The following is a 25563-nucleotide window of genomic DNA, read 5'->3' as shown; positions in this document are numbered from 1 at the left end:
GGTGCGTGTCAATACGGTGTTGTATTTACTTCATGGTATGAAATGATACATATATTTAATCTCAACGTGGGTTTGAAGATCATGTTAACACAAGAAATTCTTAGGAGAAATTATTATATGTTCCAATAATATTAGTTTTAATTAACCATATTTTTACTATTAATTTGAAATAAATTGATTTAATTTTAAATCATTAGTACATCATGGATGATGAGAATTTGGTGCGGATATATATGTCTTCTATTTGGAGAGGCATTAGTGAAGAATAATTAGTTAGAGAAAGAAATGATAATAAATAAGTCACTATAAGCTTATAAGAATAGGAGGGGCCTGTATGTATCCGATTTGGAGTACCATTAGTCAATTAAATTGATCTTGATTGAGAGAGGCATTCATGATGAAAGGTTGAATAATGTTATCACTTAAGTTGCAAGATAGCATAGCTGCCATAATGTTATCACTTCATAGAGTATAAAATCTATACATTAACGGTGTAAAAAATTACACTTTTAATAAATCATTTACTTTAAGAATAATTAAAAATAAATGGTTTAATGCAATAATAGTATAAAAAACTGTAACTCTATCTATATATATTTTTTCTCTTGCTGATATATTGTAATATTTATTTGCTATATCATCTCTCAGTACAAAATCTGATGGAATTGATGGATCGCTAAGATTATTATCAATCTGGTGGGCCTCAACGTTTTTTCAAAACCTAGCTAAAAAATCCAACACTATATACTTTAGACTATTTGACCTTAAGGAAACGTTCACTTTCACACTTGTTTTAATTGATTAATTTTAATAACCCTTCGAAGCAGTCTATGCATACATGCCACAATGTTAGTTGAGAGTGACCAAAGCACACTTTCTCTTAAAATGTTCAAGTTGTAAGAATATGCTCGTGTGAATATGGCTGGTAAAATTAACTAAAACGTGCTAAATGTTGATTTGAATCGTCAGTTAATATACCGTTTCACCCTAGTTCCTAATTTTTGTTAGTCCAGTAGCAAAATAATAATAAGGATCAATAATTTATAAAAAAAAGTTCTACTAGAGTCAACTTAGTCGATAGAAATATGGAATATAAAGTGTGAAAATATCAGTTTAAACACCAATGGCTACACAAGTTCTTTATCTCGTCCAATAAAAAATTTGCCTATCACGAAATAACTTACAAAGAAATTTCTTTAATTAACAAAAAAAAAATTAGTAAAAAGAGGTACGATTATATTCAATCTTCAAAACAAGCAAAAAAATTCAAGTTACTGCAATTGTTCTTCATATTGACAAAATAAAGTTCTATGTAGTTAATTTTTACATTTTTTAGCAATTGGAATAACAATAATAAATTGAGAAATGAACCATAAAAAGTAACAAAGTGATGCTTTAAAAGTTCTAAAGAATTGCACATAAGATTTTTCAATGGAGTATCATTTGATTATTGATTTCCTTTAACATTCCCCTATAATTTAATAGAGAAATTAATTAAGAAAGAGATCCAATAAGGGGAGAAGAGAGCTACGTAGATGGAGGGAAACTGGAGAAGGAAAAGAATAAGATGGGGAGGCAAATGGGAAAGTGAAAGCTGAAGGCAGTAGTACAAAAAGGAAAGTGCAAATTATGTAAATTATTGGGATCCATATTTGCTAAGGTGATGTGATATGTACAACACAATATTTCAAAGAGAAAAAAAAGTATGTACTGTAAGAGTTGTTTATACTGTTATTACTTTATCTAACATTCATATTTAATTATCCGACTCTTTACCATAAGTAATACAGTAATAAATAATATATCAATTGTATGAAAATGTATAAAAAATTTACACTAATAATGCATAAATATTGCAATTATATAGTAAAGAAATGGTAGATGGAAGGTGAAAACAAAAGAATAGTAGGGTGAGCGCGCGTGCAGTCCGGAGAGGGGACTAAGTCAGATAAATATGAGAAATGGAGAAGGTTGAGAGTGACGTATGAGTTATAGTGTTGGTAGTTGTTGCATGATAGTAGTAGATGATGATAGCAAATTAAGGGAAAGAGACAGTGAGTGAGTGAGTGAATGAGTGAGTGCTGTTGTGTTATGTTATGTGTTCTGTTTGAGTGCAAACTTTATTCCCTAAACAATCAAAAGTGTGCAATTTCGCCGAGCAGAGCGGAAAATGACCCTAGCTTTGGCGTGTTAACCAGTACGGCCACATTCATAGTATCTATCTATCTTTCTTTTCTTTACGCCTTTACCACCATAATTCTATCAAATTCCAAACCAAAATAATTACTTAAACACGATGTTAATGTTTATTATCGTCAAAGTATTAACACTAGGAGTTGTAAGTAGACATATGTTATAAAACATTGAATATTTATTAGCATATAATGTATTATGATGTTATATTGCAATGAAAGGACATGACTAGAATGCATGGGAAGGGTAGGATAGAAACCCACATTCCCATAATACAAGGGTCATGGCCCCTACTCATGTTTCTCCTTATCCAGCATTACAGCTTTCTCGGGGTCTCCTCTCATTTCGTCTTTTTGTCGTTTTCTCTCTCTCTCTCTTATTATATTTTTTTCATTTTGTATCTGGACTTTACTTTACAACTATTTTTTCTCATTCCACAATTACAAAGATAAGACTATAACTTATAAATGAATAATTAATATTATATTTACAAAAAGCAATTACCCAACAACCTATCTTTTCTTAAAAATGAAAGCAATAGATGCATTCTAATTCTTACTATGCCAAAGCAATCAATTTTGGATTTTGGGCATATAGTTTTGATTCAAATAAGTGATTTCAAAAAGTGATTTATGGAGAAGTAATATGGAACAAAGATACTTTAATGGTTAATTTAGGAGTTGGATTTTGGAGGGGAATGAAAGGAAAGAGAAGACTTGAGATTCATCTCACAAGTGTATTTCATGGCTCCTAAGTCTTCTTTTTCTCTTCCTTTCCCTCCAAAATCTAACTTCCAAACCAACCCTAAGACCACTTTTGTTTAAGATTATAAAATAAGTGATTTTAGATTAAGTTAATTAGTGACTTTTTAATAGATTTTGGGGTGAAACTGAAAGCTATTTGTGTGTAGTTAAAATCAAAATAATTATTTTTTGTCGGGTTCAGATTTTGTGTTCTATTACTCTCTGTTATGTAACATCAATTATAATTTAAAGTTAATCAAAATAGATTATTAGATTCTAATTATTTTCAGGTTTTGATCACATAAATAATGTTATCCAAACCTATTTCAAAGAAGGGCAATTTTAATCTCACGTGTACAACTTAAATTTTATTGGAAATGGAGGAAGTCATCAATCTTACAAAGGAGATCAAGAGTTGAGTGAAGGGTTCTAAGTTGTAGCTTTTCTTCACCATAGTGAATGGTCTCTACCTTAAAAGCAGTAAAACATGCATAGGTAGGTGATCCACGTTTCACAAGATTATTATTATTATTTTATTTTTTGAGAAGTGAGAATTCCAACCAAGGGTTCAAAGCTGACAAAAGCTATTTGCTGGGCAAGATTCTTCGGTTCATATGAGGAGAATGAAGATTTTATTGATTTTTAAAAATTATATTATAAAATAATAATTTAAAATTATAATTCATTTATGTAACATGTTTCAATTTCCAGAATCTAGGTAGAAAATTAGTATAAATTTCTCAAAGCATGGATCATCTCTTGTTATAGATTCAAATTGGAGTGGTCATGAAGAATTTCTAACAATTAAATTAAAACTCATGAAAACATGTTATGTTAATTAAAAAATTAAACATCTATTAGTTTTTCCCATTTTTATGTCATTCTCATTAATAACAACATGATTTGAGACATAGTTTAGGATAGTACTATTAGACTGTCAAAGGCATGTAAGCCAATTTTTCATCTACTGTTGTTACCCAACGACTTGATTCTTCCTTGAGCTTTGAATACTACTTAAGCTGCCTTTAGTAGGAATAATTAATTAATTAAATCCATCTTTGTTTTTATATTATAAATAATTAAGTTTAAGAGCTGGATTTGAAGTGTTGGAACTCAATGCTTGGAGGATATAGTCGGCATTGAAGCTTTTTCAGGAGATTCTTGAACAAGATCTGGTTCCAAACCAATTGACATTATTATCTCAGTTGTCTGGATGCAGCCACAGTAGATTGGTTGAGCAAGGAAAGTTTATCTGGAATTACATGAACAGCATTTGGCTTAGTTCCTGGTCCTAAGCACTACTCTTGTATGGTAACTTTGTTGAGTCAGGCAGCATTGCTAGAAGAGACAGAAGAACTTATCACAAATCATATTATTTAAAGATAATTTAGAGCTATGTAGAACTTTGCTGAGTGCTTGTGTTATATATAAAAATTTGAAAGTGGTCTTTAAGCAAACGTTCTATTTGGTTTAACAGGTTGAATTGGAATTATCATAATCCAAAGTGGTCTATAACTCATCATTTAGTTGTGAAGCAAAAGCTTTTGTAAGTTCGATCAGCAATCAAAACAATCCAGTTCAACTTAGTTCTCATATCATTGATCAGAATAACAGTGCTTTTATTTAAAGGGTATATTTTATAAGCCTTTTTCTACAATAAGTTTAGCCCTTTTTAACGAAAGATACCCTCTCATTTTATATGTTAGAAAACGATCCTGCCTAACAGGATCAATAAAAATTTCAAGATTATGTAAAACAATCATTTCATGCATGTTTATAAGATAATAAATACTATACATATTTGTAATAATATGCGTGTATAAGTTTGCCATTATGCTAGGTTATATTCTACTCTGTCCACTCCATCAAATTAAGCATCCAAACATCGAGGATCACATTCAATACAGCGATTAATAATAGTTAAAAAACATAGCTCAACGTAGCAGATGTAGAATTGATATAATTCAAAATCATCTAACCTTAGATTAATCTATAATGTAAAAGAAAATGGATTCAATACTAACTCACCGAAAATGCTTAAGGGGGAGAACTCAATGGAATGAAACAACGCAGAAAAACTATATCAATGTGTATCTCGAACCTCAATGCAGTATCAACATTCTAAGGCCGATCAGATTCACAGCAAAAAAATCATTTTAAGACCATCTAACACAGAAAAACCAATATTTCAAGTCGACTTTGCACGTTCGTTTGGTAGCAGAAAAGGTTCCCATTAAATTTACAATTACAGATCACTTTTTTTTAGCGTCTAGCAGTTCTGGATTTTGGCCGTGCATTTTTCTGCAAAAACATAGTCGGAAAGAAGGCTTAGAAGATGCAATCATACAACCATGAAGAAACCACAGAATTGACAGCAGAATAAAATGATTGATTTTATGAAGGCTGACATGATACAATACTTAAGGATTATTCTAAGCAATTAATAACAGAAATAGACTATGAATGAACTAGAAAGGCTAAAGTCTACTCACTGATCCAGGTCCAAAGCTCGCCCCTGATCCTGTCACAGCACCTGAGTAACAAAAAAAAGTAAATGACTGGTGTCATCAATACAGGATTAAAAAAGATCAATAAAATCTCCCAAGCCTCAAATTGGAAACTGAACCCAAAACATAAAAAACAAAAATTCCCTTCAACTATAAAGACAACTTCCCTGCTTCAACAAAATTATTGTCTCAGATGTAATTTTGGTTTTATTGGTAACATAATTACTTAGTTACCAAAAATAACTAAAATGAAATCAGTATTAGGCACATTTAAGCTATTCAAAGCCCTTGGTGCTGACTTCTATTGATCCAAACATTCTAATAATTTGGTTTAAATTTTACAAAGTTATTACAATTACTTTGACTTTTTTATTTATTGTTATAGGAGTCTGGTTACTTAACTCGGCCCATAACTTATGGAGTGCTGTGGTCAACAAGATTAACTAGTACTTATATAGGTGCCGTACCAAAATATTCAAAACATATAATTTGAGTATTCACTTCTGTTGTGCTGCATAAAACAACTAAGTCTTAATTCCACTAGGTGTGCTGCATCAACCCTCAAAAACGAAATTATGATTTCTAAATTAATTTTCTATCTAAAACAACTACACAATTTATTAAAGTTGAGAGAAAATGAAGAAGATTAAGTCAAGAAGGCACGTGAAAAGAGTGAACCTGGAGTTGAACCAAACAATGAAGCAGTATTACTAAACAATGAAGGAGTTGAAGCAGGACCAGGTACTGATGTTGCAGAACCAAAAAGTGAGGATGGAGCTGTAGCACTAGATGATGCGAACCAAGAGGATCCTGGAGCAGGAGTTGATGGTGTTGCAAACAAAGACATAGAGGAAGATGGAGCAGAAGAAGGTGTACTAAAAAGAGAGAATCCACTCCCCGAAGATGATGATAATGATGATGATGAAGGTGCTGCAGAGGTCTGCGGGGCAGGCAATGCTCCTTGAGTTCCTGAACTAGAAAACAATCCAGCAACTTGGGTTGAGGGTTGTGAATTTGCAGGCAAATGCAATGTTGGATGAACTCTCTTAGAAGCAGCTTCTTGTCTCGCAGTTTCTCGTCGGTCAGCCTCTAGAAATGGATCATTTACCTCACCCCGGCGGCGCTGATCAGCTAGGTATGCTGATTTCATAGATTCAATATACTGATGAATGCTCTCCACCTGAGTAGGCATTTAAAAACCTTTTATTATTTGTGTAAATGAGATTTTGGGAATATCATAGAGCATGGTTTTACATCTGTGTTAGAACTAATTTTGAGCAAAGGAGCTATCATGCATTTATCATCATCTCTAATGCAAAAAGTATTGTTCTGTTTCATTACACTAAGATGGAAATTCAAAGTAGCATAAGCAATAAACATGGGGGAGGTTAATGAACTACAGAATAGCCTCACTTCAGACAAAAAGTGCTAAGAAGTTGAAATCAACTGTCAGCTAAAAACAAAAGATATTTTGGTAAGTCAAAATATAATAAAACAATGAAAAGAGAAAATGATAAAGTATTAACAGTTTTATAATCCTAAAATTTCAATGACATACAAAGTTTTCTCAACAACAACTATCGAACCTTAGTCCCACTAGGTGGGGTCGACTATATGGATCGAACAACGTCATAATGCTCTATCATAAATCATGTACAGTGGCAAAACATTTATATATAAATCTTAACTAATAATTTTTCCTGTGGTTTTTCTTCGTCTTACTCTGCTGCTTGAAATTAGATTAACCTCCACTTGATCTACTTTCCTTATTGGAGATTCTAACGGTCTCCTCTTAACATGGCCCAACCAACTAGGCACTTCTATCATCTTTCCTAGAATGAGAGCTGCCCCAACTTTCTCCCGAATGCATTTATTTCTAATTCTATCTTGCCTAGTTTTTCCAATAACGCAGCATTCTCATCTTTGTTATATTAAGTTTCTTTTCTTGTTGACATTTTATCTCTAACATTCAGTCTGGTGCAACATTGATGGACTTATAGTTGTGTGGTAAAATTTTCTCGTAAGCTTGAGTACACCTTGCTATCACATATGACAACTAAAGTACTCCGTCATTTCATCCATCTCATTTAAATAAACTAGTGTGAATAAACTCATGCATGTGCAATATAAATCAGTTAAAATGCCATATTTGTTTGTCTTTACCTTGGCAGCCACATGAACAAAAAAGTCATGCACATTTGTCATGACTTTGGGAAGAGATTGCAATAATGAAGATCCATGGCTGGAAGCATTTCTCTCAGAGTCTAAGAGAAGCAGCTGCTCCAACTCTTCAATCCACTGATGGCATTCACCAATATACTTCTCGAATCTTAAAACTGTCTGCTGTAAAAAGGGTGACGGTTTCCTTGGAAGACCATTGTAGAAATCAAAAACTGGCACTATAGATGTAGCTGTTGGTTGGTTACTTGAACTTTGTGGCCCTCCAGGAGTCTGTGACGGGGCAGTGGCACTTGATGCACCCCCACTGGGATGAAGGAACCTTGGACGTAGCATCATAAAGGAACGAACAGCAACCTCTGTGTTGCGTAACATATCCTTAACAACAGACATCAGTTCATGCAGCAATGTTTTCTGTCTATCCATAGCAGTGCCAATTCCACCAAGTTCCTGTCAACAACAGAATGAATAGTTACAGTTTCATGAATAGATCACATAAAGCACAAAATTCAGAGAGAAGAAGACTGCTAGAGTCAACATTTGTGTAGTTCATAGAAAAAACAGCTTCACAATTGATGAATAGTAGGCACAAGGCAGGAATAAAAGCACAAATCAGTGAAATCACTGGATCTCGAAGTTGCCTAACCATGTGATAAAAAGCCTAAATGCCCTAACATCTCTTAAAAATAACCTTGAAGGTAACTAAGCAAGAATAGAACACTGGAACTTGCAGTTACCACGCCACATCCTAAAAAACTTGAATATTCTACCATCTCTTAAAATAGGCTTCAGCCTTGAAGGCTTCCATGAATATACTAAAAAGCCGGGTTATCTGTTGTGACTTAAATAACCCATTGCTAGATATGCTGGGAGATTAGCATGTTTTGTTACATGACTAAACCTCATAGGTTTTTCCCTTGACTTTTTTATTTTTTGTTTAGTGTTTTCATTGTATTGTCCACAAAACCTTCAGAAGAAACAACATATGAAAAAACATGCTTGTAATTATTAATGAAAACTGGCAAACCAAACAGGCTCTTAAATATCCATCAACTAGAAAACATGAATTCATACTGTTGTTTTCTCTTTTCTCGTAAGGAGCATATTACATTTTCATAATATTATTATTTGTTTACCACAAGTTCAAAAGCATAAAAACCATAATAGTGATTTAAATAAAGGAATTAAGAGAAAGAATAAAAAGAGAGGACCTGAACAATATGGCTAGCATCAACCTCAAATCCATCAATGGAAACAGAAGAATCATAAAGACGACTAGACTGGTCTAATCTCTGGCTTTCATCCCTATACTCCAATATCCGTTCCCTAAGTAAGTGAGACAACAACAATAACAGTTAGTTAGTTAGTTAAAACAATAAGAATATTATGAGAATGAAATAACATACTCGATCTGAAGAAGAAACTTTTGAGAATCAGGATGTAGATCGGTCCAACTGGTGCTATAACTAGCGGGAGTTTTATCGTTAGTGAACAGAAACATCTGATTTTGATGTTGTTGCTGTTGTTGCTGCTGTGCTTGAAATTGCTGTTGTTGTTGTTGCTGTTGTTGCGGTTGCTGTTGGAAAAAACTACTCTGCTGGAAAGGGGACTGTTGTTGTTGTTGTTGTTGCTGTTGTTGCGGCTGAAACAGATTCTGTTGCTGCGATTGCTGTTGCGGCGTTGAGAACAACGAAAACGACATTGTGGTAGTGGTGCTACTATCAGATTGAAGTAAAGTCTTTGTTAAACCCTAGGCACGCGTACCGTTGGGAATTTTGGGGAATCCTTTTCTCAATTCTTCTTCTCAAACTTTCAATTTCGGCATTTACGTTTCTTTCTCATGTGCTACCTTCGAATCAGAACCTATTCCTGGAGCCTGTATAACGTTAATGGCCCGTTATCTCGGCCCGTTATAGACCCTTTTGCAACTGTTGGGCCGGTACGAAACTGAAACTAGTTTTCTGTCTGGCCCATGTAACCAATATGTTTCTAATGTGTTTCTAGTTTTTATTTTCTTAGGAGCACGTGTGCTTTCCCACAATATTGTTGTAGGTGGATGGGATCATTATTCCATGGTGGCAAAGTTTATCCTTAGGAATATTAAACATGACTTGAGACAAATAAAGGACCTTCCTCATAATTTTGATAGTTTTTTTATAAGACAAATTATATTGCATGTGTAGTATTTATTATATTCTCCATTTTCCTTTAATAAAAGATTTATTTATCTATAGTTTTTTATTGTTATTTGGACTAACAACTACTGAAGAATATTAAATGGGGTAAGATTATAATGTTAGAAATATTTTTTAAACAAGAAAAAATAACTGCTTTTATAGTGTGTACAATTTAGTTAGATGAATAGGACTTATCATACACCAATTTGACTCAATCATGATCATACTCAAATATAATCGGTTTTCATCCGTTGAGTCTCACCAAGTAATAAGTTTTTCACAGTTAAAACATCAAATTGTAGTCATTAAATTAATTATAAATAAATACCACTTATTTAACATATTGTGTTACATTAAATTAACTATTACACCAACAAGGTATTGGTCTAAAAGTATAAGATTCTATTAGATCCTCAATGTTGAAAGTCCGATTTCTAAAAATAATATTTATTAAAAGGAGCACTCACAATCAGACAAAAATATTCTTACTATTACGATTTTTTTTTAATTATAATCATTTTTAATGTGAAAGTTTTTTTTATACTGTATTATAAATCATTGGATATCCGGTCCCCTCCCTCCCTCCCTCTTTAATATGCTTTTTTAGGACAAAAGTAATCAGATGTTGGCGCATCATTAGGTGAATATCAAAAGTAACTAGTTTTTCTAAATAGGAAACAACAAATCCAGCCGTTAACAATCTGAACTAGAAGTAACTTAAAGTTCTAAAAAAACTTGCTGAAAATAAGAATAAAAAAAATAAAAAACAAGCGTTAAAGGAAGCAAGCAAAGACATTAATAAGGTATTCTTTTTAAAGAATATGACCAGAGTAGACAATAAGACAACAACGTTAAGTTTTTACCATTAGCTAGCTCTTCATATTCATTCTAGTTTTAACCCCCATTTCATCTCAGCATGAGGATGAGAAAAGTGAAGTATGAACCAAACTTTTCGTGTATCTTAACTCAGATCATTGCTATATAATGATAGACAACACCACTGACCAACTTTATGAAGAATAAATAAATAAACTATCGAGTTAAACATTAAAATAACATCACAGTCTCTCGCTAATTCTCATTTTGAGATAAACAAACAACAAATAATCAGCTGCTGCAGCTCTTTCCTTTCTTTTCTATTGGTGCATTCCCACTTCAAAATCAGTATGTAAGCGTGTTCAAATTAATTAACCAGATGAAATGATTAAAACAAGAGTCACATGAGTTACTAGTAAAATCACCCAGATCAGTCACTAAACAGCAACAACATAAAAAGAACAAGAGTAAAAAACAAAATAAACAAGTCCTGGGAGTTTCATACACGAAGATATACCATGATTCCCTTCCTTAAACTAAAGTCTAAACTTACACTATCAAGAAAGGAATCAAAATGAAAGCCCAACCACTAAAAGAATTAAGTGAGATCATTTGAGACCATATCCGAGTGTTGAAATTGCAAGCCCAGGCCAAGAGAAGCATTCTCCGCCAACAAACCCACTTTCCACACCAGTTTCAAACTGCCACATGTTCCCAACACCAGAACCCGCAACCGCAACACCACCGCCATTGTTGGTGCTATTCACTACCTCTGTGAAAGCCCAGCTAACTCTCCCCATACCAAATCCAACATCTTCAAGCCCAAGCCCATTGTTGAGCAACGAAGTAAATCCCCCGGGCCCACACACACTCACAGGATTTGCCTGCATCGTTGTTCCCTGAGTTGTTGAAGGGATTGGAATCAACGTTGTGTGGTCCCTAACAGAAGAAGTCACTGTTGTATTTGAAGAGAGTGTGTGGGAGCGCTTTGCGTTCTTGCGAGTGCCACCGCCAACGGGAATGTCGCGGAGGGTGCCGCCGTGAGTCCAGTAGCGACGGCATGCCTTGCAGAAATGACGTGGCTGAGAGAGGTTGTAGTTGTTGAAGTAGCAGAACTTAGTGTTGATGGATTCACAACGTGGACATGGGAGGTTCTCTTGTCCCGGTGGGGGAGCTCCATTATTCTGAGACTTCATTAATAAGTAGAAGATACGTTAGAGTATGGAAAACGAGAGTGTGGCTTTATGAAGTGGTGGAGTTAGTGGATAAAGTAGGGTTATATAGAGAAGAAGGGAGAGAGAGTGAAAGAGAATATGTTTGTGTGTTAGAAAGAGAGACAAGTTCTGAGGTTTATATGAGACAAGACAGAGTAGAATCAGCTTTACTGTGGTTCTGTATGTGGAGCACGATATTTCAGTCGGCTACACACTGTAAAAGACTCTGTTGCTTAATACGGCTGCGCCTCTTCCTTCCTAGATCAACTACTTGGTATTCTCCACCATTATTTATTTCAGAGACAACTCCATATGTTCCTTTTTATTCAAGGGAGGGGTTATACTCTATATCTTCTACATATGGCTAGATATAGAATAAATTTAAAAATTTAAGTAGATTTCCACACTTTATTTAATAGTATAATTGTAATTTCATTATGAGTGGGATCCATCTACTCCGATAATAAGTTTTTTAGATTGACTCATCAATTTTGTCATCTAATGATTTAATTTTATGAACTAATTTAAACTATTAAATTTTGATAAAATTGATGGCTAAAATATGAAGTAAGTTTAAAAAAATTATTCTTGAAGTAAATGGTTCACATCCCTTTCATTATAATGAAAATGATAAATATATCATTGAATTTTTTTTTTGTTTTTTTGAAGCATTTACATTATAGAAAAGTCAATTTCCTCCTTTTATGTCTTTTTTTTCTTTCTACCTTGTCTGTTTTTATGTATTTTTCTTTGTTTGAGGTGACTGGTTGTTGAGGGTTGGGTTCTACTCTAACATGGGAGAATTCAATATTAGATCCATGTGATGACATATGTTATTTAAGGGTAAGATTTTGTTAATTAATTATTGTTGGGTTTGTATTGCCAATAGGATGTATAAAGTGAAGAGAATGGGATGATATTTAATAATCTTTCACTTTTTAGAAAATGTAATCGAAATGAATGGTGAATGATGTGGTATCTGTATATAAATTTTTACACATATGCAAAGCCGTTTAGATGCATGCATTTGCCTTTGAGCCAATTATGACATGCAATGATTCAATAGAATAACCAACCCACTAAAAACAAGCAAATAAACTACTACTAATTTGTACCTCTTACCAATGCTAATAATAAGGTATTAATTCCGTTTTCCCAATTAGCAGAATAAGTCAAGGTTGGTAATTATGGCTATGGTTCATTAAGACAAGTAGGCCACATTCCAATATTATTACTAATAGTATGCGTAGATATCATGTCTCTAGTCCTTTCCTCACCGAACACGCTCTGACGCATAATCCTAGCTATATCTCATAGGGTGTTTTGCAACGGATTATCCATGCATCCAAATCTGATGTTTATAATTTGCTAATGCCTTAATAATTGCATTTTAGCCTAGTTGCTTATATATTTTTAAATTTCATTTCATAATTTACTAAAAAAATACTCTCATTTGATTTAAATTATTATAATATTTAATTTGAAGATTTTCTTAGTTTAAGAGGCTAAAATATTATATTTACCTTTAAAAAGTCAATATTTAATAGTAGTTGAACTACTTGAAACTTATTATGATGAATCAATTGATAATATAACAAGTTCATACTAAAAGCAAATTAAATTTGAGAAAAAATTATTTATACTAATATGTATAAATGTTTAATGTGAGAGCAGATAGATACCGAAGTTATTAAAATTCTAGTTTATAATAATAGTTACAAATAACCAGGATTGTGCCGTGAGTCACGTTACACACGTGATAGAAATGTCTCACCAAGAATGCGTTATTTTTCCTAGGTGCCATTGAAGAATTCAAAACCTATACCACAATCTGGATAGACATGAATTTGAATGATGATAGATTGAATGGGTCTTATGTGGGTCCACTGGAAATTTAATGGTTTTCCCAAAGCATGCGCCTAGGAAAGTGTTGTGTTGTAGTGAGAGAATAACATGGTTTGGTTAGACACATCAAAGATACAAAGGTAGCAACATGAGCTATTCATTTCTAGTACTACACCAACTAGCCTTAAAACACAGAGAGGGAGAGAATAGGGTAATAGGGTGGGGACAGTGTCCGAGAGATGAAGGTGATGCTGTTGTGTGGGAACAGCACCTGTCAGAGACCAAGCGGTGGTTGTCGGCGATGAAAGGGTGAGGCACGCGCAGCCAAGGTCAGTGACCGTCGAAAACCAGTGTCCCTCTTCACCGGCAAATTTAGAAAGGACAGAATATATAATCATGGGTCGCAATCAAATCATAAAACAAAACTTCAAAATTACTAAACAATCACTATCTCAGTCATTATTCGGTCGCCCCATAATCACTGACAATGCGTCCCCTCCATTCTGGGATACCATGGTTCCCCATATCTTCTCTCTCGTGATCAATTGGAATCTCGTATGCACACTTATCTTCTAATCTCGTTTGTCTAACAGTGTTTCTTTTATGTTTCCTTTAGAAAAAATATTTAGGGTTCATATTTATTGAACCTTGCATTATGGGGGTTTGGTTGGAGTTAACAATAGTTGGGGGTTTGATTGGAGTTAACAATAATTGGGGGTTTGATTTATAAATGAACAAAGTGGGAATAACCTGTTTTTTGGGATGTCAAGACTCAAGGGGCAAAAATGTGGGTGCATTAATCTAAAGTTCAAAACTCAAATCACTCTATTGAAAAAGAGTGAGGATTCACTTACTACAGAAATAAGTTTTTAAATTTACTTAATGTCATAGCTATCAATTTTATAGATATCTAATATTTTAGATTTATTCACTAATTTAAATTATTGGATTTTTCAAGTTTAATGACTAGGATGAGGAGTAAGTGGACCTCTTGAAACTATATCACTTATATAACTAGGGTGTTAGTGTAAAATGATATTTCTTCAGAGTGAAAACCATACTCTCTAAAATATTTCATTTTCTATATTATAAAGAAATATCATTAATTGTAAACAAAAAAATGATAATTACGTATTAACAAAAGGTGTTAGACGGGTAATATATGAATGATGTTAAGATGTAAAATTCACTTTTACCAAATGCAAATATTTGATAAGAATTTTATTCTTCATAATAATATTATTGACTCAGGGTACTTCTACAAAGTTATATGTGATCCAAGTCAATAAAAGAGTGGACAATTATTTATTATAATAAAATTAGTTTCATTTGGAAAAATTGCCACCTTTCAAAGACCTCATTGATCACAAACAATTTGTAACAAACTTGGAAGCAATAATTTCCCACCAAGTAAGATTGCTCATAATAAGTTAATGGCCTTCAATGAATCATAAAAAATAACTACAATAATAATCTCAAGTCATGGGTTAGTTAGACTATTTAAACTACCATGGCAGGAAAGTTGTTGAACAAAATGCTTCCTCCATGTGTATTATAGTATTATCCTTCACAAAATCATCACCATCCACAGACATGAAAATGAAATGTTCTCGTATATCAATAACTTGTTTCATCATGTTTTGAAGTGATTCTTTTCCATATATCCACTCAAAAGAAATAACTAACAATTGGATAAACACTTAAAACCATAAATGTATTAAAACAAGGAATCGATCAAATTACTCTACTAAAATCAATATTACATGGCATGCACCCTTATATATAAAAAGGGAAATTGTGTGGAGAAAATAAGGTTTGGAAAGTATAACGAAAGATCAAAGATCACGAAGTTGTCTGAGATTGATTGGAGAAACGTATCTCTTGTCTCCATCAACAAGTTGCTTGGCAAGTAAAATGTTGGCAGCCTCGCTAGGGTGGTATGGATCCCAGAACACGTGCTTGTACCTATCTGAGCACAAGGTTGAGGTTGGTCCACATGGAATTATCCCTGCATATTGCCCTCCATCTCCGCAACAAGCCACACTTGCTGTTCTGAATCCTGCAAATCAATATATCAAATCAATTCACTATGACCAAAATGTCAATTGTTCGATTCCTAAATGTGACATTAGTATCAGTAAGAATGGACAATCATGCATCCTGAAAAAGATTAATTTCACATTCTTTTGGATGAAAGAAAGCTTGGTAGTACCAAAGAAATAAAGATAATTATTCATCGTAAACATTAACAATTGGATACTGCACTAATGGTATAAGAACTTTGTAGTTACATTACAGAAATATGAAGCTGATAGATAAAATAGAATTACTTACCATATTTGCCATAATTTGTTATGAGTTCCCTGACTAAGTCATACACATTTGCAAGGACGAATGTGGATCCGTGAAGGTTGTCATTTAGTTCAGCAAGCAAGTCCTTCAACCGGGAATTGTATTGGATTGCAAGATTTTCAGCCAAATCCACACACTGACCTTCTTTCAACTGATTTATACTCTTTTGGTAAGGTATGCACCCTATTGGACCAACATTGGCCACCACAAACCTTCGAGCATCCATCTGGTAAAGTCTCTGAGATCACAGATACCCAATTCAAAATCTTGTCAAAAATACAAGATTCATTTCGCTCATATATGATGTTTATTTAAATTTGTTATTTTGATATATATTAAACTCTACTATTTTTTAATAATGTGATGTAATATAATAGGGTTCTTACCGTAAGTTGGGCCCTTAAGTGAGTGATCATGTTGTCTACGAAAGCGTTTGGGTCTTGAGAAACTCTTGTTCCAATAGAAGCAACAGGGACAAGATAATTGTTAAGAAAATCATTGGATCCAACAGTTATGGAGAACATTGATTTGTTCATTATGTACTCTCTTGCATTCGCTTCACCTAATAATTTGTCAATCTGTTTTCTTGTTATATTGAAGTAATCTACTTGAATATCCATTCCAAGCCTATTCACCTGGAAATTAAATTTAACCGTGTGACTTGGGACACTTACATTGCATATTTTTCTACATTTTGATCAAATTAATAAATAAATACATGAGAGTTTAAAAATACTAACAAATAGGCTTCCTGTTGCATTCAGAATTCCTCCTCCTCCTGAAGCATAATTCACTCCATTCAGTATAACTTTCCCAGTTGCATTTGGTGCCAAATAAGGTACTGCATAACTTGGTACTCCCAATTCCTCTCCTATGATAAAGGTTAAGAAGCAACAAAAAATAATACATTATATTTAGAAATCAAACAATATATTAAAAGGGCAATTTCTATGTGATTAAGGATACAAAACAAAAAAAAATGATACTAAATAGGATACATAGTATAGTATATCTTTTTAGAATCCTTAATGCAAAATATATAGTATATCATATCATGCAAGATGTACACTATACTATATATATCTTGCATTAAAAGTGGTGTTTAAATTTTTTAGAATTATCATTTTCAAATCAAAATTTTTATTTCTCAAACTGTTAATCAATGCCCTTATAACACAAACCCTTACCAACAATATCACTAATGGTTCTTCCATTTGTAAAACGGCCAGTGGGGTTGCCTCCAGAAGCCTTGAAGTCAATCCCATTGGGGGGACTGTCTGCCCTAGAAAGAGTTGAAAGATAGTTATTGTTTCCTGCATCCACCAATGAATCACCAAAGATGAATGAAGCTGCTAAATTATCACCCTTAGCAACATAATAATTTCCATAAAAGCTCAGATTGGTAAGGAAGAACAAAAGGGTCAAGGTGTTATAACACTTCAATGCCATTGCTTGGATGTTTCACAACTTCACGTAAAGATAGATACTTTAAACTTACAAGGATTTAAGAACTTTCTTTCTTCGCAAGAGAGAAGTTTTAAGGCTTGTTTCAGTTAAACTCTACTTGATTCAACCCTTTTTTCCTTTTTATATACGTTAATAAAAATGCTGCGTGGACAGTTATGAAAGTAGGTCATCAACATATGTACATGTGCAAATTTCTCAACATGTTGTTGTGTGCTCTATGAGGTTTTGCTTTTAACTGTAAGCTAGCATTGCATTTCAAAGTCACAGGGATGCCTTAGTTTTTTATTCAGATGACTTACTCATTGACTCTTAGGCACCAATGGGGAAGAATCTGGGTTTTGATTAGGTGTTGTTTGGTGACCATAATTTTAAGCAAAATTCTATCGAGAAATTACAAGATACGTCAATTTAGCATTTACAAGTTATAACATCATGATAGCGTGAAAATTCATTTGATAAAGTAATGTCACGATCCATCTACATTCATCAACTGAGGAAATAAAATAAGAAGTTTTCCCCTTATCCTTTTTTTTTGTCAGAATATGTTCCACCAAATTCAATATTTTACTTCTTAATTTTATTATTTATCTCATCGTATCAGAAAATAACTTATCTCCTCTAGCTAGTAAAAATGTGACACGTGTTATGATTTACTGGCAGGAGGAGATAACTTATCTTCTTATACCAGGAAATACTTCATTCTCTTTATCTTTTGTAGTTAATATCAACCGCTTTAAATTGTTTTTAGTCTTGCAACAAAGTATTCATCTTGTTATATAATATTATGCTAGATTCTTTGGATGATTATAGTTAAATTTCTAAGAGCGATATTATTAGGAGCGACAGTCATATACTTTGAAAGAGATTAATTTCTTACCAAAAATGATAAAAAGATATATTTAATAATACAAAAATTTAATTTTTTTTCTTAGGTAAGGTGTTGTTGTTTGTTGATGATACTTTAACACTTTTCTTAGTAAAATATTATTTTGTGATGATACTTCGATACTTTTCTTTTGATTACATGTTGTTCTCTGCCAATTATTTTGTCCTAGAGTATAGATTGATAAACTCTACGTTGGTTTACAAATTTTTTGTAAAGAAAAACAAGGTGAGAATAGAAAATGAATAGAATATGTAACGATTTTTTAATAGAAAAAAACACAGAGAAATTAGAAAGAACATAATATAATTATTATTAATAATGATATTGACATAAATGTGATGTTTAATTCTAAAAAATTAATGATATTTATTAGTATGGCTAATATAAATTTTTACTTTTTTTTTCTCTCAAAAAAAAACTTAAAGGCCTATCCCACCATTCTTTTTCACTCCCTTAATTAAGGCCATGTTTGGTTAAGAAATCAAAGTGGAAGGAAAGACAATCGAAGGAAAGAAAGTTGAAAGTGAGAATATAATTTTATTGTTTGGTGTGATTGAAAAATGAAGAAAAGGAGATAGAAGAAAATATAGGTTTAAACATAGTATATTTAAAATGACATAAGAGCTCTCATTATATAACTAAATAATTATTTAAAATAATAGTAGATAACTATAACTATGGAGTATGTAAATATTATTTTATAATGTTAAAAATTAAATAATTTATTTTTAATAATATTAATTAATATTTTGAAGTAACATGTATAAACTAAGTTTAATATAATAATTTTTTTGTATAAAGTTGAATAAAAATCATTAACATCTTATATGTTATTCGCATCTAAATAAAGTTTAGCTCATATTTGACAATTACTTTTATATTTCTTATAATTCCACTTCAACACATTTGCGTATTATCTTTCTAATTTATTTATTATTTGTCACTCTTTGGTAATTTTACATAATTATGCTTATTTTTCTTTTCACCCTATTTTTTTTAAATACATCATTACTATTTATTTGTGAGTTTTGAAGCAATAAAAATAAAATTAAGTTAACTAATTTCACATAAAAATGACTATAAATAAAGAATTTTAATACGTTTTATATATATTCATATAAATTATGGTTATTTCAATTCTTTCATGATAGTAGGACAAATTTGAAATTTTTTATGATTTTTTCTCATTTCTTCATTTTCTTCACAAACTATAGAGAAAAACTTTTTGTGTGAGACATACATATTTTTTCTTTCCCTCATTTTTAGTGTTAAACCAAATAAAAAAAATGATATTTTTCACCCTTTTTCAATCCTCCTCTTTTCTTTCCTTTTATTTTCCATGTAAATGTCAACCAAATTATGAAAAATATCCTTCCTCCCTTTCATAACCTTAAAATCTGAAATAATAAGTAATGCTGTGAAATGAATGAACTAATATAGTATTTAATAATAGAGATTGATTAATTTCCCTCAAACAAAAAATGCATTGACTGACTTAACAATTAAATAATAATAATTGAAATATGGAATGAATTTAATATTTATATATTGACAATGTGAATATTTATATACAATTACTATATTATCTATCGTTTATTTATATTTAAGAGTTAATCATAATTATAATTTAAAATGAATAATGGATAATAAAATGACAATATAAAAAATTCTTATATTATCAGTACTAGTGTTAATAGGCACTTCATGCCTGCCAAACAATATTGCGTGGTATTATATATTTCATTTTTTATAATTAGAATATATTTGTTCAAGTGTATTTTATATTATAATTTTTGTGTGTTTATGATAATGTATAGTTTAAGGTGAGGGAAGTGATTAATTAATATGTTAGTGATGATTAATTAGGATTATATGATTTTTTTTATAAAAATTAAATAATGTGAAGAGTAAAATATGAATATATAAATTATGTGGTGGTTACACCATGTTTTGGCTTTATATATAGTATAGAAGATATATTTTTTTTAAATGTAAGTAAAGAAGCCATTTTTATTAAAATAAAAAGAGAAGACATGTCATTTTGGTTTTAACTGTATAAATTGCCCCACCATTACAGTCTTAGTCTCAGACTCTCAGTCTCAGTCTCTTTCATTCTCAGTCCCATTCGAAACACACACAAATAGACCGTTAGAGTATCAAAGTCTCAACAATGCCGGGAACTATGAGAAAGCGAGGCAGAGGAGCCAAAGAATCTCTTTCCATTCCAAACTCACTTGTTGCGAGTGAGAACAATAACATGTCAGAGTACGAGCTTTCAAGAGAAAAAAGGATCAGAGAAAACCGTGAGAGAATGGGGAACTTGGGACTCATTAATCTTTCTCTCAAACTCAAGGCCCAAACTCAATCTCCTCCTCCAAGACGCACTCGGTTTAACCCTAAAACCCCTCCTCTTCCACCCTCCGCTCCATCTCGCCGCTCTTCCAGGTTTTTATTCAATTTTGCCCTAAAAATTTAATCTTTCATATTTTTTTAGTTCTCATTTTTTATGAATCTAATATTTGGTTTCGTTTTAGATTTTTATTTTACAACTGCAATCTAGCCTTTTACACATTAAGAGTGTCTGTGATAGATAGCTCTGCAATAAAATTAGATTATTTCACTAATCGAGTATTGATTGAGTTAAATTTGTTGATATATTTTGCTGCAAAAGTAATTATAGATAATTTGTTTTGCTTAGATTGTGTTAAAAATTGTCTTTACATTTGTTTTTATGAATTAATAATACTGCATTTGTCTGTAGTTAATGTGATTCCTGATACAGGTAAAGTTGCAAAAAACCGGTTGATTTCAAAATAACTAAAACCTTTTTCTATCAGCTAGAAACTTCAGCTTTTTAAAATCGTTTTCCCATGAAAATATTTCTTTAGACATCTTTTCAGCTTTATCTATTTTACCAAACACTTCAGCTTATCCAAAAAAACAGTTTGTTATTAACTCTAAAAAGCTGAAACCCGATCAATCTATCCATCCCAAACACACACTTGAGGTATACTACATGATTAAACAACACAATAATACAATATCATAAGTCATGTTACAGATTTAGGCAAATTATTTACATTGGCTCCTTTTCGTTTCCAGATTGCAGAATGCGAGTCCTGTTAGTTATTGTGAGCTACCCCAGAAGGAAGGTGAAGATGAAAATAGGAAAAATGGGAAGATTGTGATTGAAGCAGGTGCAAAGCCAGAGTTTTACACTGAAGAACATGAGAAGCTATTGGGTAACACTGAGAGAAACTGGACACTATTCGTCGATGGCTGTCGGAAGGATGGAAAGCGGATTTATGACTCCTTCCAAGGCAAAACTTGCCACCAGTGCAGGTTAGCTCCTCCCTCAAGTTTTGACTGTAATATTCAATCATGTTTTCATTTATTTTTATAGTGCACTCACTTATTTTTAGTCTTTTTTATGCATGTATTTAAAAAAAGACATAAAAAAAATCAGAAATAGTGTATGGTGTTCTCAACAAACAATTTCCATTATCACTGTAAATAATGCAATTTGTTGATGAGTTGTTCCAGGAGCACTGTAGCCATGATGTTTATTAAATGTCTGAATATTGAATACCAGCATTGGGTGGGGATACTTTAAAGTTTCTTAAAGCTTCTCATGGGGTGGGAAAGAAGTTTATGGATTGTAATTGTTTTACTAGATGTTAGTAACCTAGTAGGGGATGGCCGTAATTGCTATTCAACACCAAATGGGAAGAATGTTCAAGGGGGTTATGCCTAGTGCTGGTGTCTTCTTCGTGTAGGATAGTGATTCCAAAATAGACACACTTGTAGTTGGCCATGTTAGTGTCATGATTGTGTTGAAATTGTAATCTAACTAAAAATAAAAAAAAATGCAGAAACCTGAGTGAACTTGATTTTGGAAATGAAATATCTGATGGATTTGCTTATTTTTAAGTTCTAACCCAATCCTTTTACGTCTTTGATAACTATTCATAGAAAATACAAGTTCTGATATGCTTTGGATAACTTTGGCCTTTCTCTTATGATTCTTTCATATATGTTCATTTTTACCTTGATCTCATTTATACGATGAATTTAATTATGTGATCTATTTGCCAATCTGATTTTGTTTATTTGTGCTTTCTTTCTCCATTTTTTCTTCTCATTGGACTTGCTTACAATATGGAAATACTGTTTTGTAGGCAAAAAACTTTAGGCTATCGTACCCGCTGCTGCCAATGCAACATGGTCCAGGGACAGTTCTGTGGAGACTGCTTGTATATGAGGTATCATTTCTACAACTTGTGTCCTAGAACCCTCAAACATCTATGGTAAGAGATAAATGCAGTCTCCTATTTATGCTGAATTGGTAGGATGTATTACAAATATGCCATTTAATCCATAATCTTCTATCTCTGGGTTCTTGTCCATATCACAATTGTTGGTTAGTATTTCAATTTAGTAAACCACGAATTTGCTCAGGGTCATTTATATTACAACTATATCTACTTATATCACTTATAAAAAAGAAACAATACTTAATCTTCGGGATGGTTCAATGTTTATGGTAGATATTCATGTTAATTATGCTAGATATTCTACTTTTTCGAATCATTGATCACAGCACTTCAATTGAAAGGTATAGTTAGGGCTATAATAGCTGTGAATGACTCAGTTATTACGAAAGTAGAATCTCACACATGCCAAAACACATCTTAATCTGTTTTCAGGATCAGTAGTTCTTAGTTATGCCCGAAACTTATCCACCAAATCCCTAGACAATGCTGTAAATATAATGTCTGGAATAAATGAAATGCTCTTATTTTTATTTGTCAATCTTACTTTCTTATCACGTAAACTAATACTGTTACACTTCATATAGAGAAAAAAATATTAATGTCAGTCCATTGGTATTGCTTGCTGCAATTGAACAAGACCAGTCTAGCAATTTATGATTTCCCAAGAATGTACACGTAATCTGACCTCATGTTTTTGTTTCCTTATCCCGCTTTTGTAGATATGGGGAGCATGTCATTGAAGCCTTGGAGAATCCAACTTGGTTATGTCCGGTATGTCGTGGAATTTGCAACTGTAGCTTATGCCGTCAAGCAAAAGGATGGGCCCCCACTGGCGCTTTATATAAAAAGGTCACTTCTAATTTTTCAGTAAATTTTGGATTACTTAAGCTGTTATTCCAACAATAGGTTGAGTTTACAGCTAAGCTCAAATTTCTCCATATTATAGATATCGAGATTGGGTTACAAATCAGTTGCACACTACCTCGTTCAAACCCGGCGCTCCGATATAGATGTGAAGAAAAATGAAGAGACTGCTGTGAACCCAGTTTCAGCAAAAAGGTCACTACCTTTCTCTGACATCAATGAGTCCCTTAAGGTTGATGAGAATCATCGGGGATCACCAAAGCCTCTAGCTGAAACTGAATCTGACGATAATGAAGTTTCAGCAAAGAGATCATTGCTTTTCTCTGATGTGCAAGATCAGCCTGAAAAAGTTGAGTGCTCGGATACCATGAAGCCACCTAAGCTTGAAAAAGTTGAGTGTTCTGATACCATGAAGCCACTTGCTTCTTCCTCTACACCTAGTTCAGACAGCATTGCTGGAAGACTTAGGTCTAGGGTGAAAAAAACATTATGAGGATGCCTTTTCCTTTTACTAACTCTAGACTGTTGCTGGAATGCAATAGTTTAGGTTGTAACAAATTTGATGCCATGAATCTACTTGCTTCTTCCTCTACACCTAGCTCAGACAGCATTGCTGGAAGACTTAGCTCAAGGGTGAAAAAAATTATGAGGGGAGCCTTTTACTTTTGCGTAGCCTAGACTACTTGCTGGGATGCTACATGTGTTAATATCCTAGAAATATGTTTTGAGATCAGCCAACTTGGAAATTTGGTATGGAAACATCTTTTAAACAGTTGAAGTAAACTTATTTTTTGAGATAAATGGATTATTAATTATGAGTCTCTCTTTAAATTTTTTGTGGTGCATTAAAAGCGCATTTAGGATTTCTTTTATACTTTCCCAAACTTAATATCTTTCTTGTCATGTTCTATTGAGTTTGAGCCACATGAGAACAAATATATACAATGTATAGGTATATATTTAGCATGGGTTTGTTTCTTCTATTTATGATAACACTCTCAACATTGTGATTGTATTGAATGAACAGAAATCTGTTCAACCATAACTTGTCCTATATGTTGTCTTGCGCTAATAAAAATATATTATGTCAATTAAAAAATTAAACATTTATTATTATTGTTGATTTTGCTTCAACATCATTGACGCAAGACAACGTAAGAGACAATATTTAAGACGGATCTCTCTTTGTATTTAATACAATACAAACATTACTATATGGCTTCCTCCAATGCTTCTGCTTTCCCCCTTGTTGAATTCTACTTTGCCTCCAATCTCCCTGAAAATAACCCATCTAACATAAGCAAATCACCACTGCAAACAACTTAGAAGGCTATGACACAGGAACCACTACCAGGATGATTAAGTCTCTCTTGCTCTCTTAGGTTTATGTGGTCCTCATGCTCAATAGTAATCCTCATCAATGCTATTAAGTAGCTGGTATAACAGTAGAGCTGCAGTCCAAGTTAGACCTTCTGAATTCTGTAACCTGATGCCCACCCAAAACATAGCAGATAGCAAGAAAAAATAAAACGCAACATTTGCAAAACCTTAACCCAACAAAGCACAACAAAACCAACAAATGTTACAGGTTAGTGAAGTTACAATAGAATGAACATAAACCATACATTAAGTGGCTGAATCCAACCCAATTACCAAAGCCTCAAACAAGGCCTTTGATTGATTAGGAGGTTATATGTTTTCCATCGTCAATTCTTGTATTTTGGGAGAGTATTCTACTCTATAACATTCAATGCATGTTATATTCTATTAGGACTTAAGCCCATGAGGAGAGCTCAACCCAAAAGACTAGTCTATTAAGTAGGAGAACTTCATGGCTTAAGTATCACATTGAGTTTACTATTCTACTCAATGTGAGACTCCTAACATATTCCTGTTAATGATCCCACATGCGCAGCTATTTTGATGAACCCTAAGCTGTCTTTTGATCTTTCGCCCTCACCTTACAAGTGATGCCTTACTCTGTTGGCAATTGGGCTTCAACTGGCTTTAGCTGGGAAAAACAATAAAAGTGAAGATAAATGATGTA

The 25563-nt window shown here is 32.7% G+C and overlaps 4 protein-coding genes across 5 annotated transcripts; 1 reads left to right on the top strand and 3 right to left on the bottom strand.

Annotated features, from left to right (window-relative positions):
• Positions 4897 to 9461, bottom strand: LOC109331750 (nuclear pore complex protein NUP58-like). 2 transcript variants are annotated; one of them, XM_019566437.1, is made up of 6 exons: positions 9028 to 9461; positions 8833 to 8947; positions 7607 to 8071; positions 6107 to 6623; positions 5429 to 5469; positions 4897 to 5237 (listed from the first exon to the last, which is right to left on the bottom strand). In XM_019566437.1, the coding sequence occupies exons 1-6, from the start codon at positions 9321 to 9323 to the stop codon at positions 5199 to 5201; spliced, it is 1473 nt and encodes a 490-aa protein (XP_019421982.1). In that variant the 5' UTR covers positions 9324 to 9461; the 3' UTR covers positions 4897 to 5198. The 2 variants fall into 2 exon arrangements, with proteins under 2 accessions (XP_019421982.1, XP_019421984.1); XM_019566439.1 differs by having other exon boundaries at positions 6122 to 6623; positions 9028 to 9460.
• Positions 10874 to 12100, bottom strand: LOC109331751 (dof zinc finger protein DOF3.4-like). The gene has a single exon (XM_019566440.1). The coding sequence runs from the start codon at positions 11808 to 11810 to the stop codon at positions 11223 to 11225; it is 588 nt and encodes a 195-aa protein (XP_019421985.1). The 5' UTR covers positions 11811 to 12100; the 3' UTR covers positions 10874 to 11222.
• LOC109330693 (GDSL esterase/lipase At2g23540-like) lies at positions 15437 to 17590 on the bottom strand. Its single transcript, XM_019564962.1, has 5 exons — positions 17213 to 17590; positions 16766 to 16896; positions 16412 to 16660; positions 16008 to 16263; positions 15437 to 15732 (listed from the first exon to the last, which is right to left on the bottom strand). Exons 1-5 carry the CDS (start codon positions 17472 to 17474, stop codon positions 15509 to 15511), a joined length of 1122 nt encoding a protein of 373 aa, XP_019420507.1. The 5' UTR covers positions 17475 to 17590; the 3' UTR covers positions 15437 to 15508.
• Positions 20455 to 24066, top strand: LOC109330542 (cell division cycle-associated protein 7-like). Its single transcript, XM_019564764.1, has 5 exons — positions 20455 to 20823; positions 21481 to 21720; positions 22557 to 22640; positions 23372 to 23501; positions 23599 to 24066. The coding sequence occupies exons 1-5, from the start codon at positions 20549 to 20551 to the stop codon at positions 24007 to 24009; spliced, it is 1140 nt and encodes a 379-aa protein (XP_019420309.1). The 5' UTR covers positions 20455 to 20548; the 3' UTR covers positions 24010 to 24066.

This window comes from Lupinus angustifolius, chromosome LG17 (assembly GCF_001865875.1).
Source record: "Lupinus angustifolius cultivar Tanjil chromosome LG17, LupAngTanjil_v1.0, whole genome shotgun sequence".
Taxonomy (NCBI): domain Eukaryota; kingdom Viridiplantae; phylum Streptophyta; class Magnoliopsida; order Fabales; family Fabaceae; genus Lupinus; species Lupinus angustifolius.
This window is presented reverse-complemented; position numbering and strand designations above follow the sequence as displayed.

Bases quoted from the DNA above. Each gene is read 5' to 3' on its own strand.
- LOC109330542 (XM_019564764.1), top strand. From the start codon at position 20,549: ATGCCGGGAACTATGAGAAAGCGAGGCAGAGGAGCCAAAGAATCTCTT. The intron at 21,721-22,556 runs GTTAGCTCCTCC...ACTGTTTTGTAG, and splicing joins AAAACTTGCCACCAGTGCAG to GCAAAAAACTTTAGGCTATC. The intron at 23,502-23,598 runs GTCACTTCTAAT...TCCATATTATAG, and splicing joins CTGGCGCTTTATATAAAAAG to ATATCGAGATTGGGTTACAA.
- LOC109331751 (XM_019566440.1), bottom strand. From the start codon at position 11,810: ATGAAGTCTCAGAATAATGGAGCTCCCCCACCGGGACAAGAGAACCTC.
- LOC109330693 (XM_019564962.1), bottom strand. From the start codon at position 17,474: ATGGCATTGAAGTGTTATAACACCTTGACCCTTTTGTTCTTCCTTACC. The intron at 16,897-17,212 runs GTAAGGGTTTGT...CCTTTATCATAG, and splicing joins AACCATTAGTGATATTGTTG to GAGAGGAATTGGGAGTACCA. The intron at 16,661-16,765 runs GTTAGTATTTTT...TTTAATTTCCAG, and splicing joins ATGCAACAGGAAGCCTATTT to GTGAATAGGCTTGGAATGGA.
- LOC109331750 (XM_019566437.1), bottom strand. From the start codon at position 9,323: ATGTCGTTTTCGTTGTTCTCAACGCCGCAACAGCAATCGCAGCAACAG. The intron at 8,072-8,832 runs GTCCTCTCTTTT...TGTTGTTGACAG, and splicing joins ATGCTAGCCATATTGTTCAG to GAACTTGGTGGAATTGGCAC. The intron at 6,624-7,606 runs GTAAAGACAAAC...ATGCCTACTCAG, and splicing joins TTGTTCATGTGGCTGCCAAG to GTGGAGAGCATTCATCAGTA.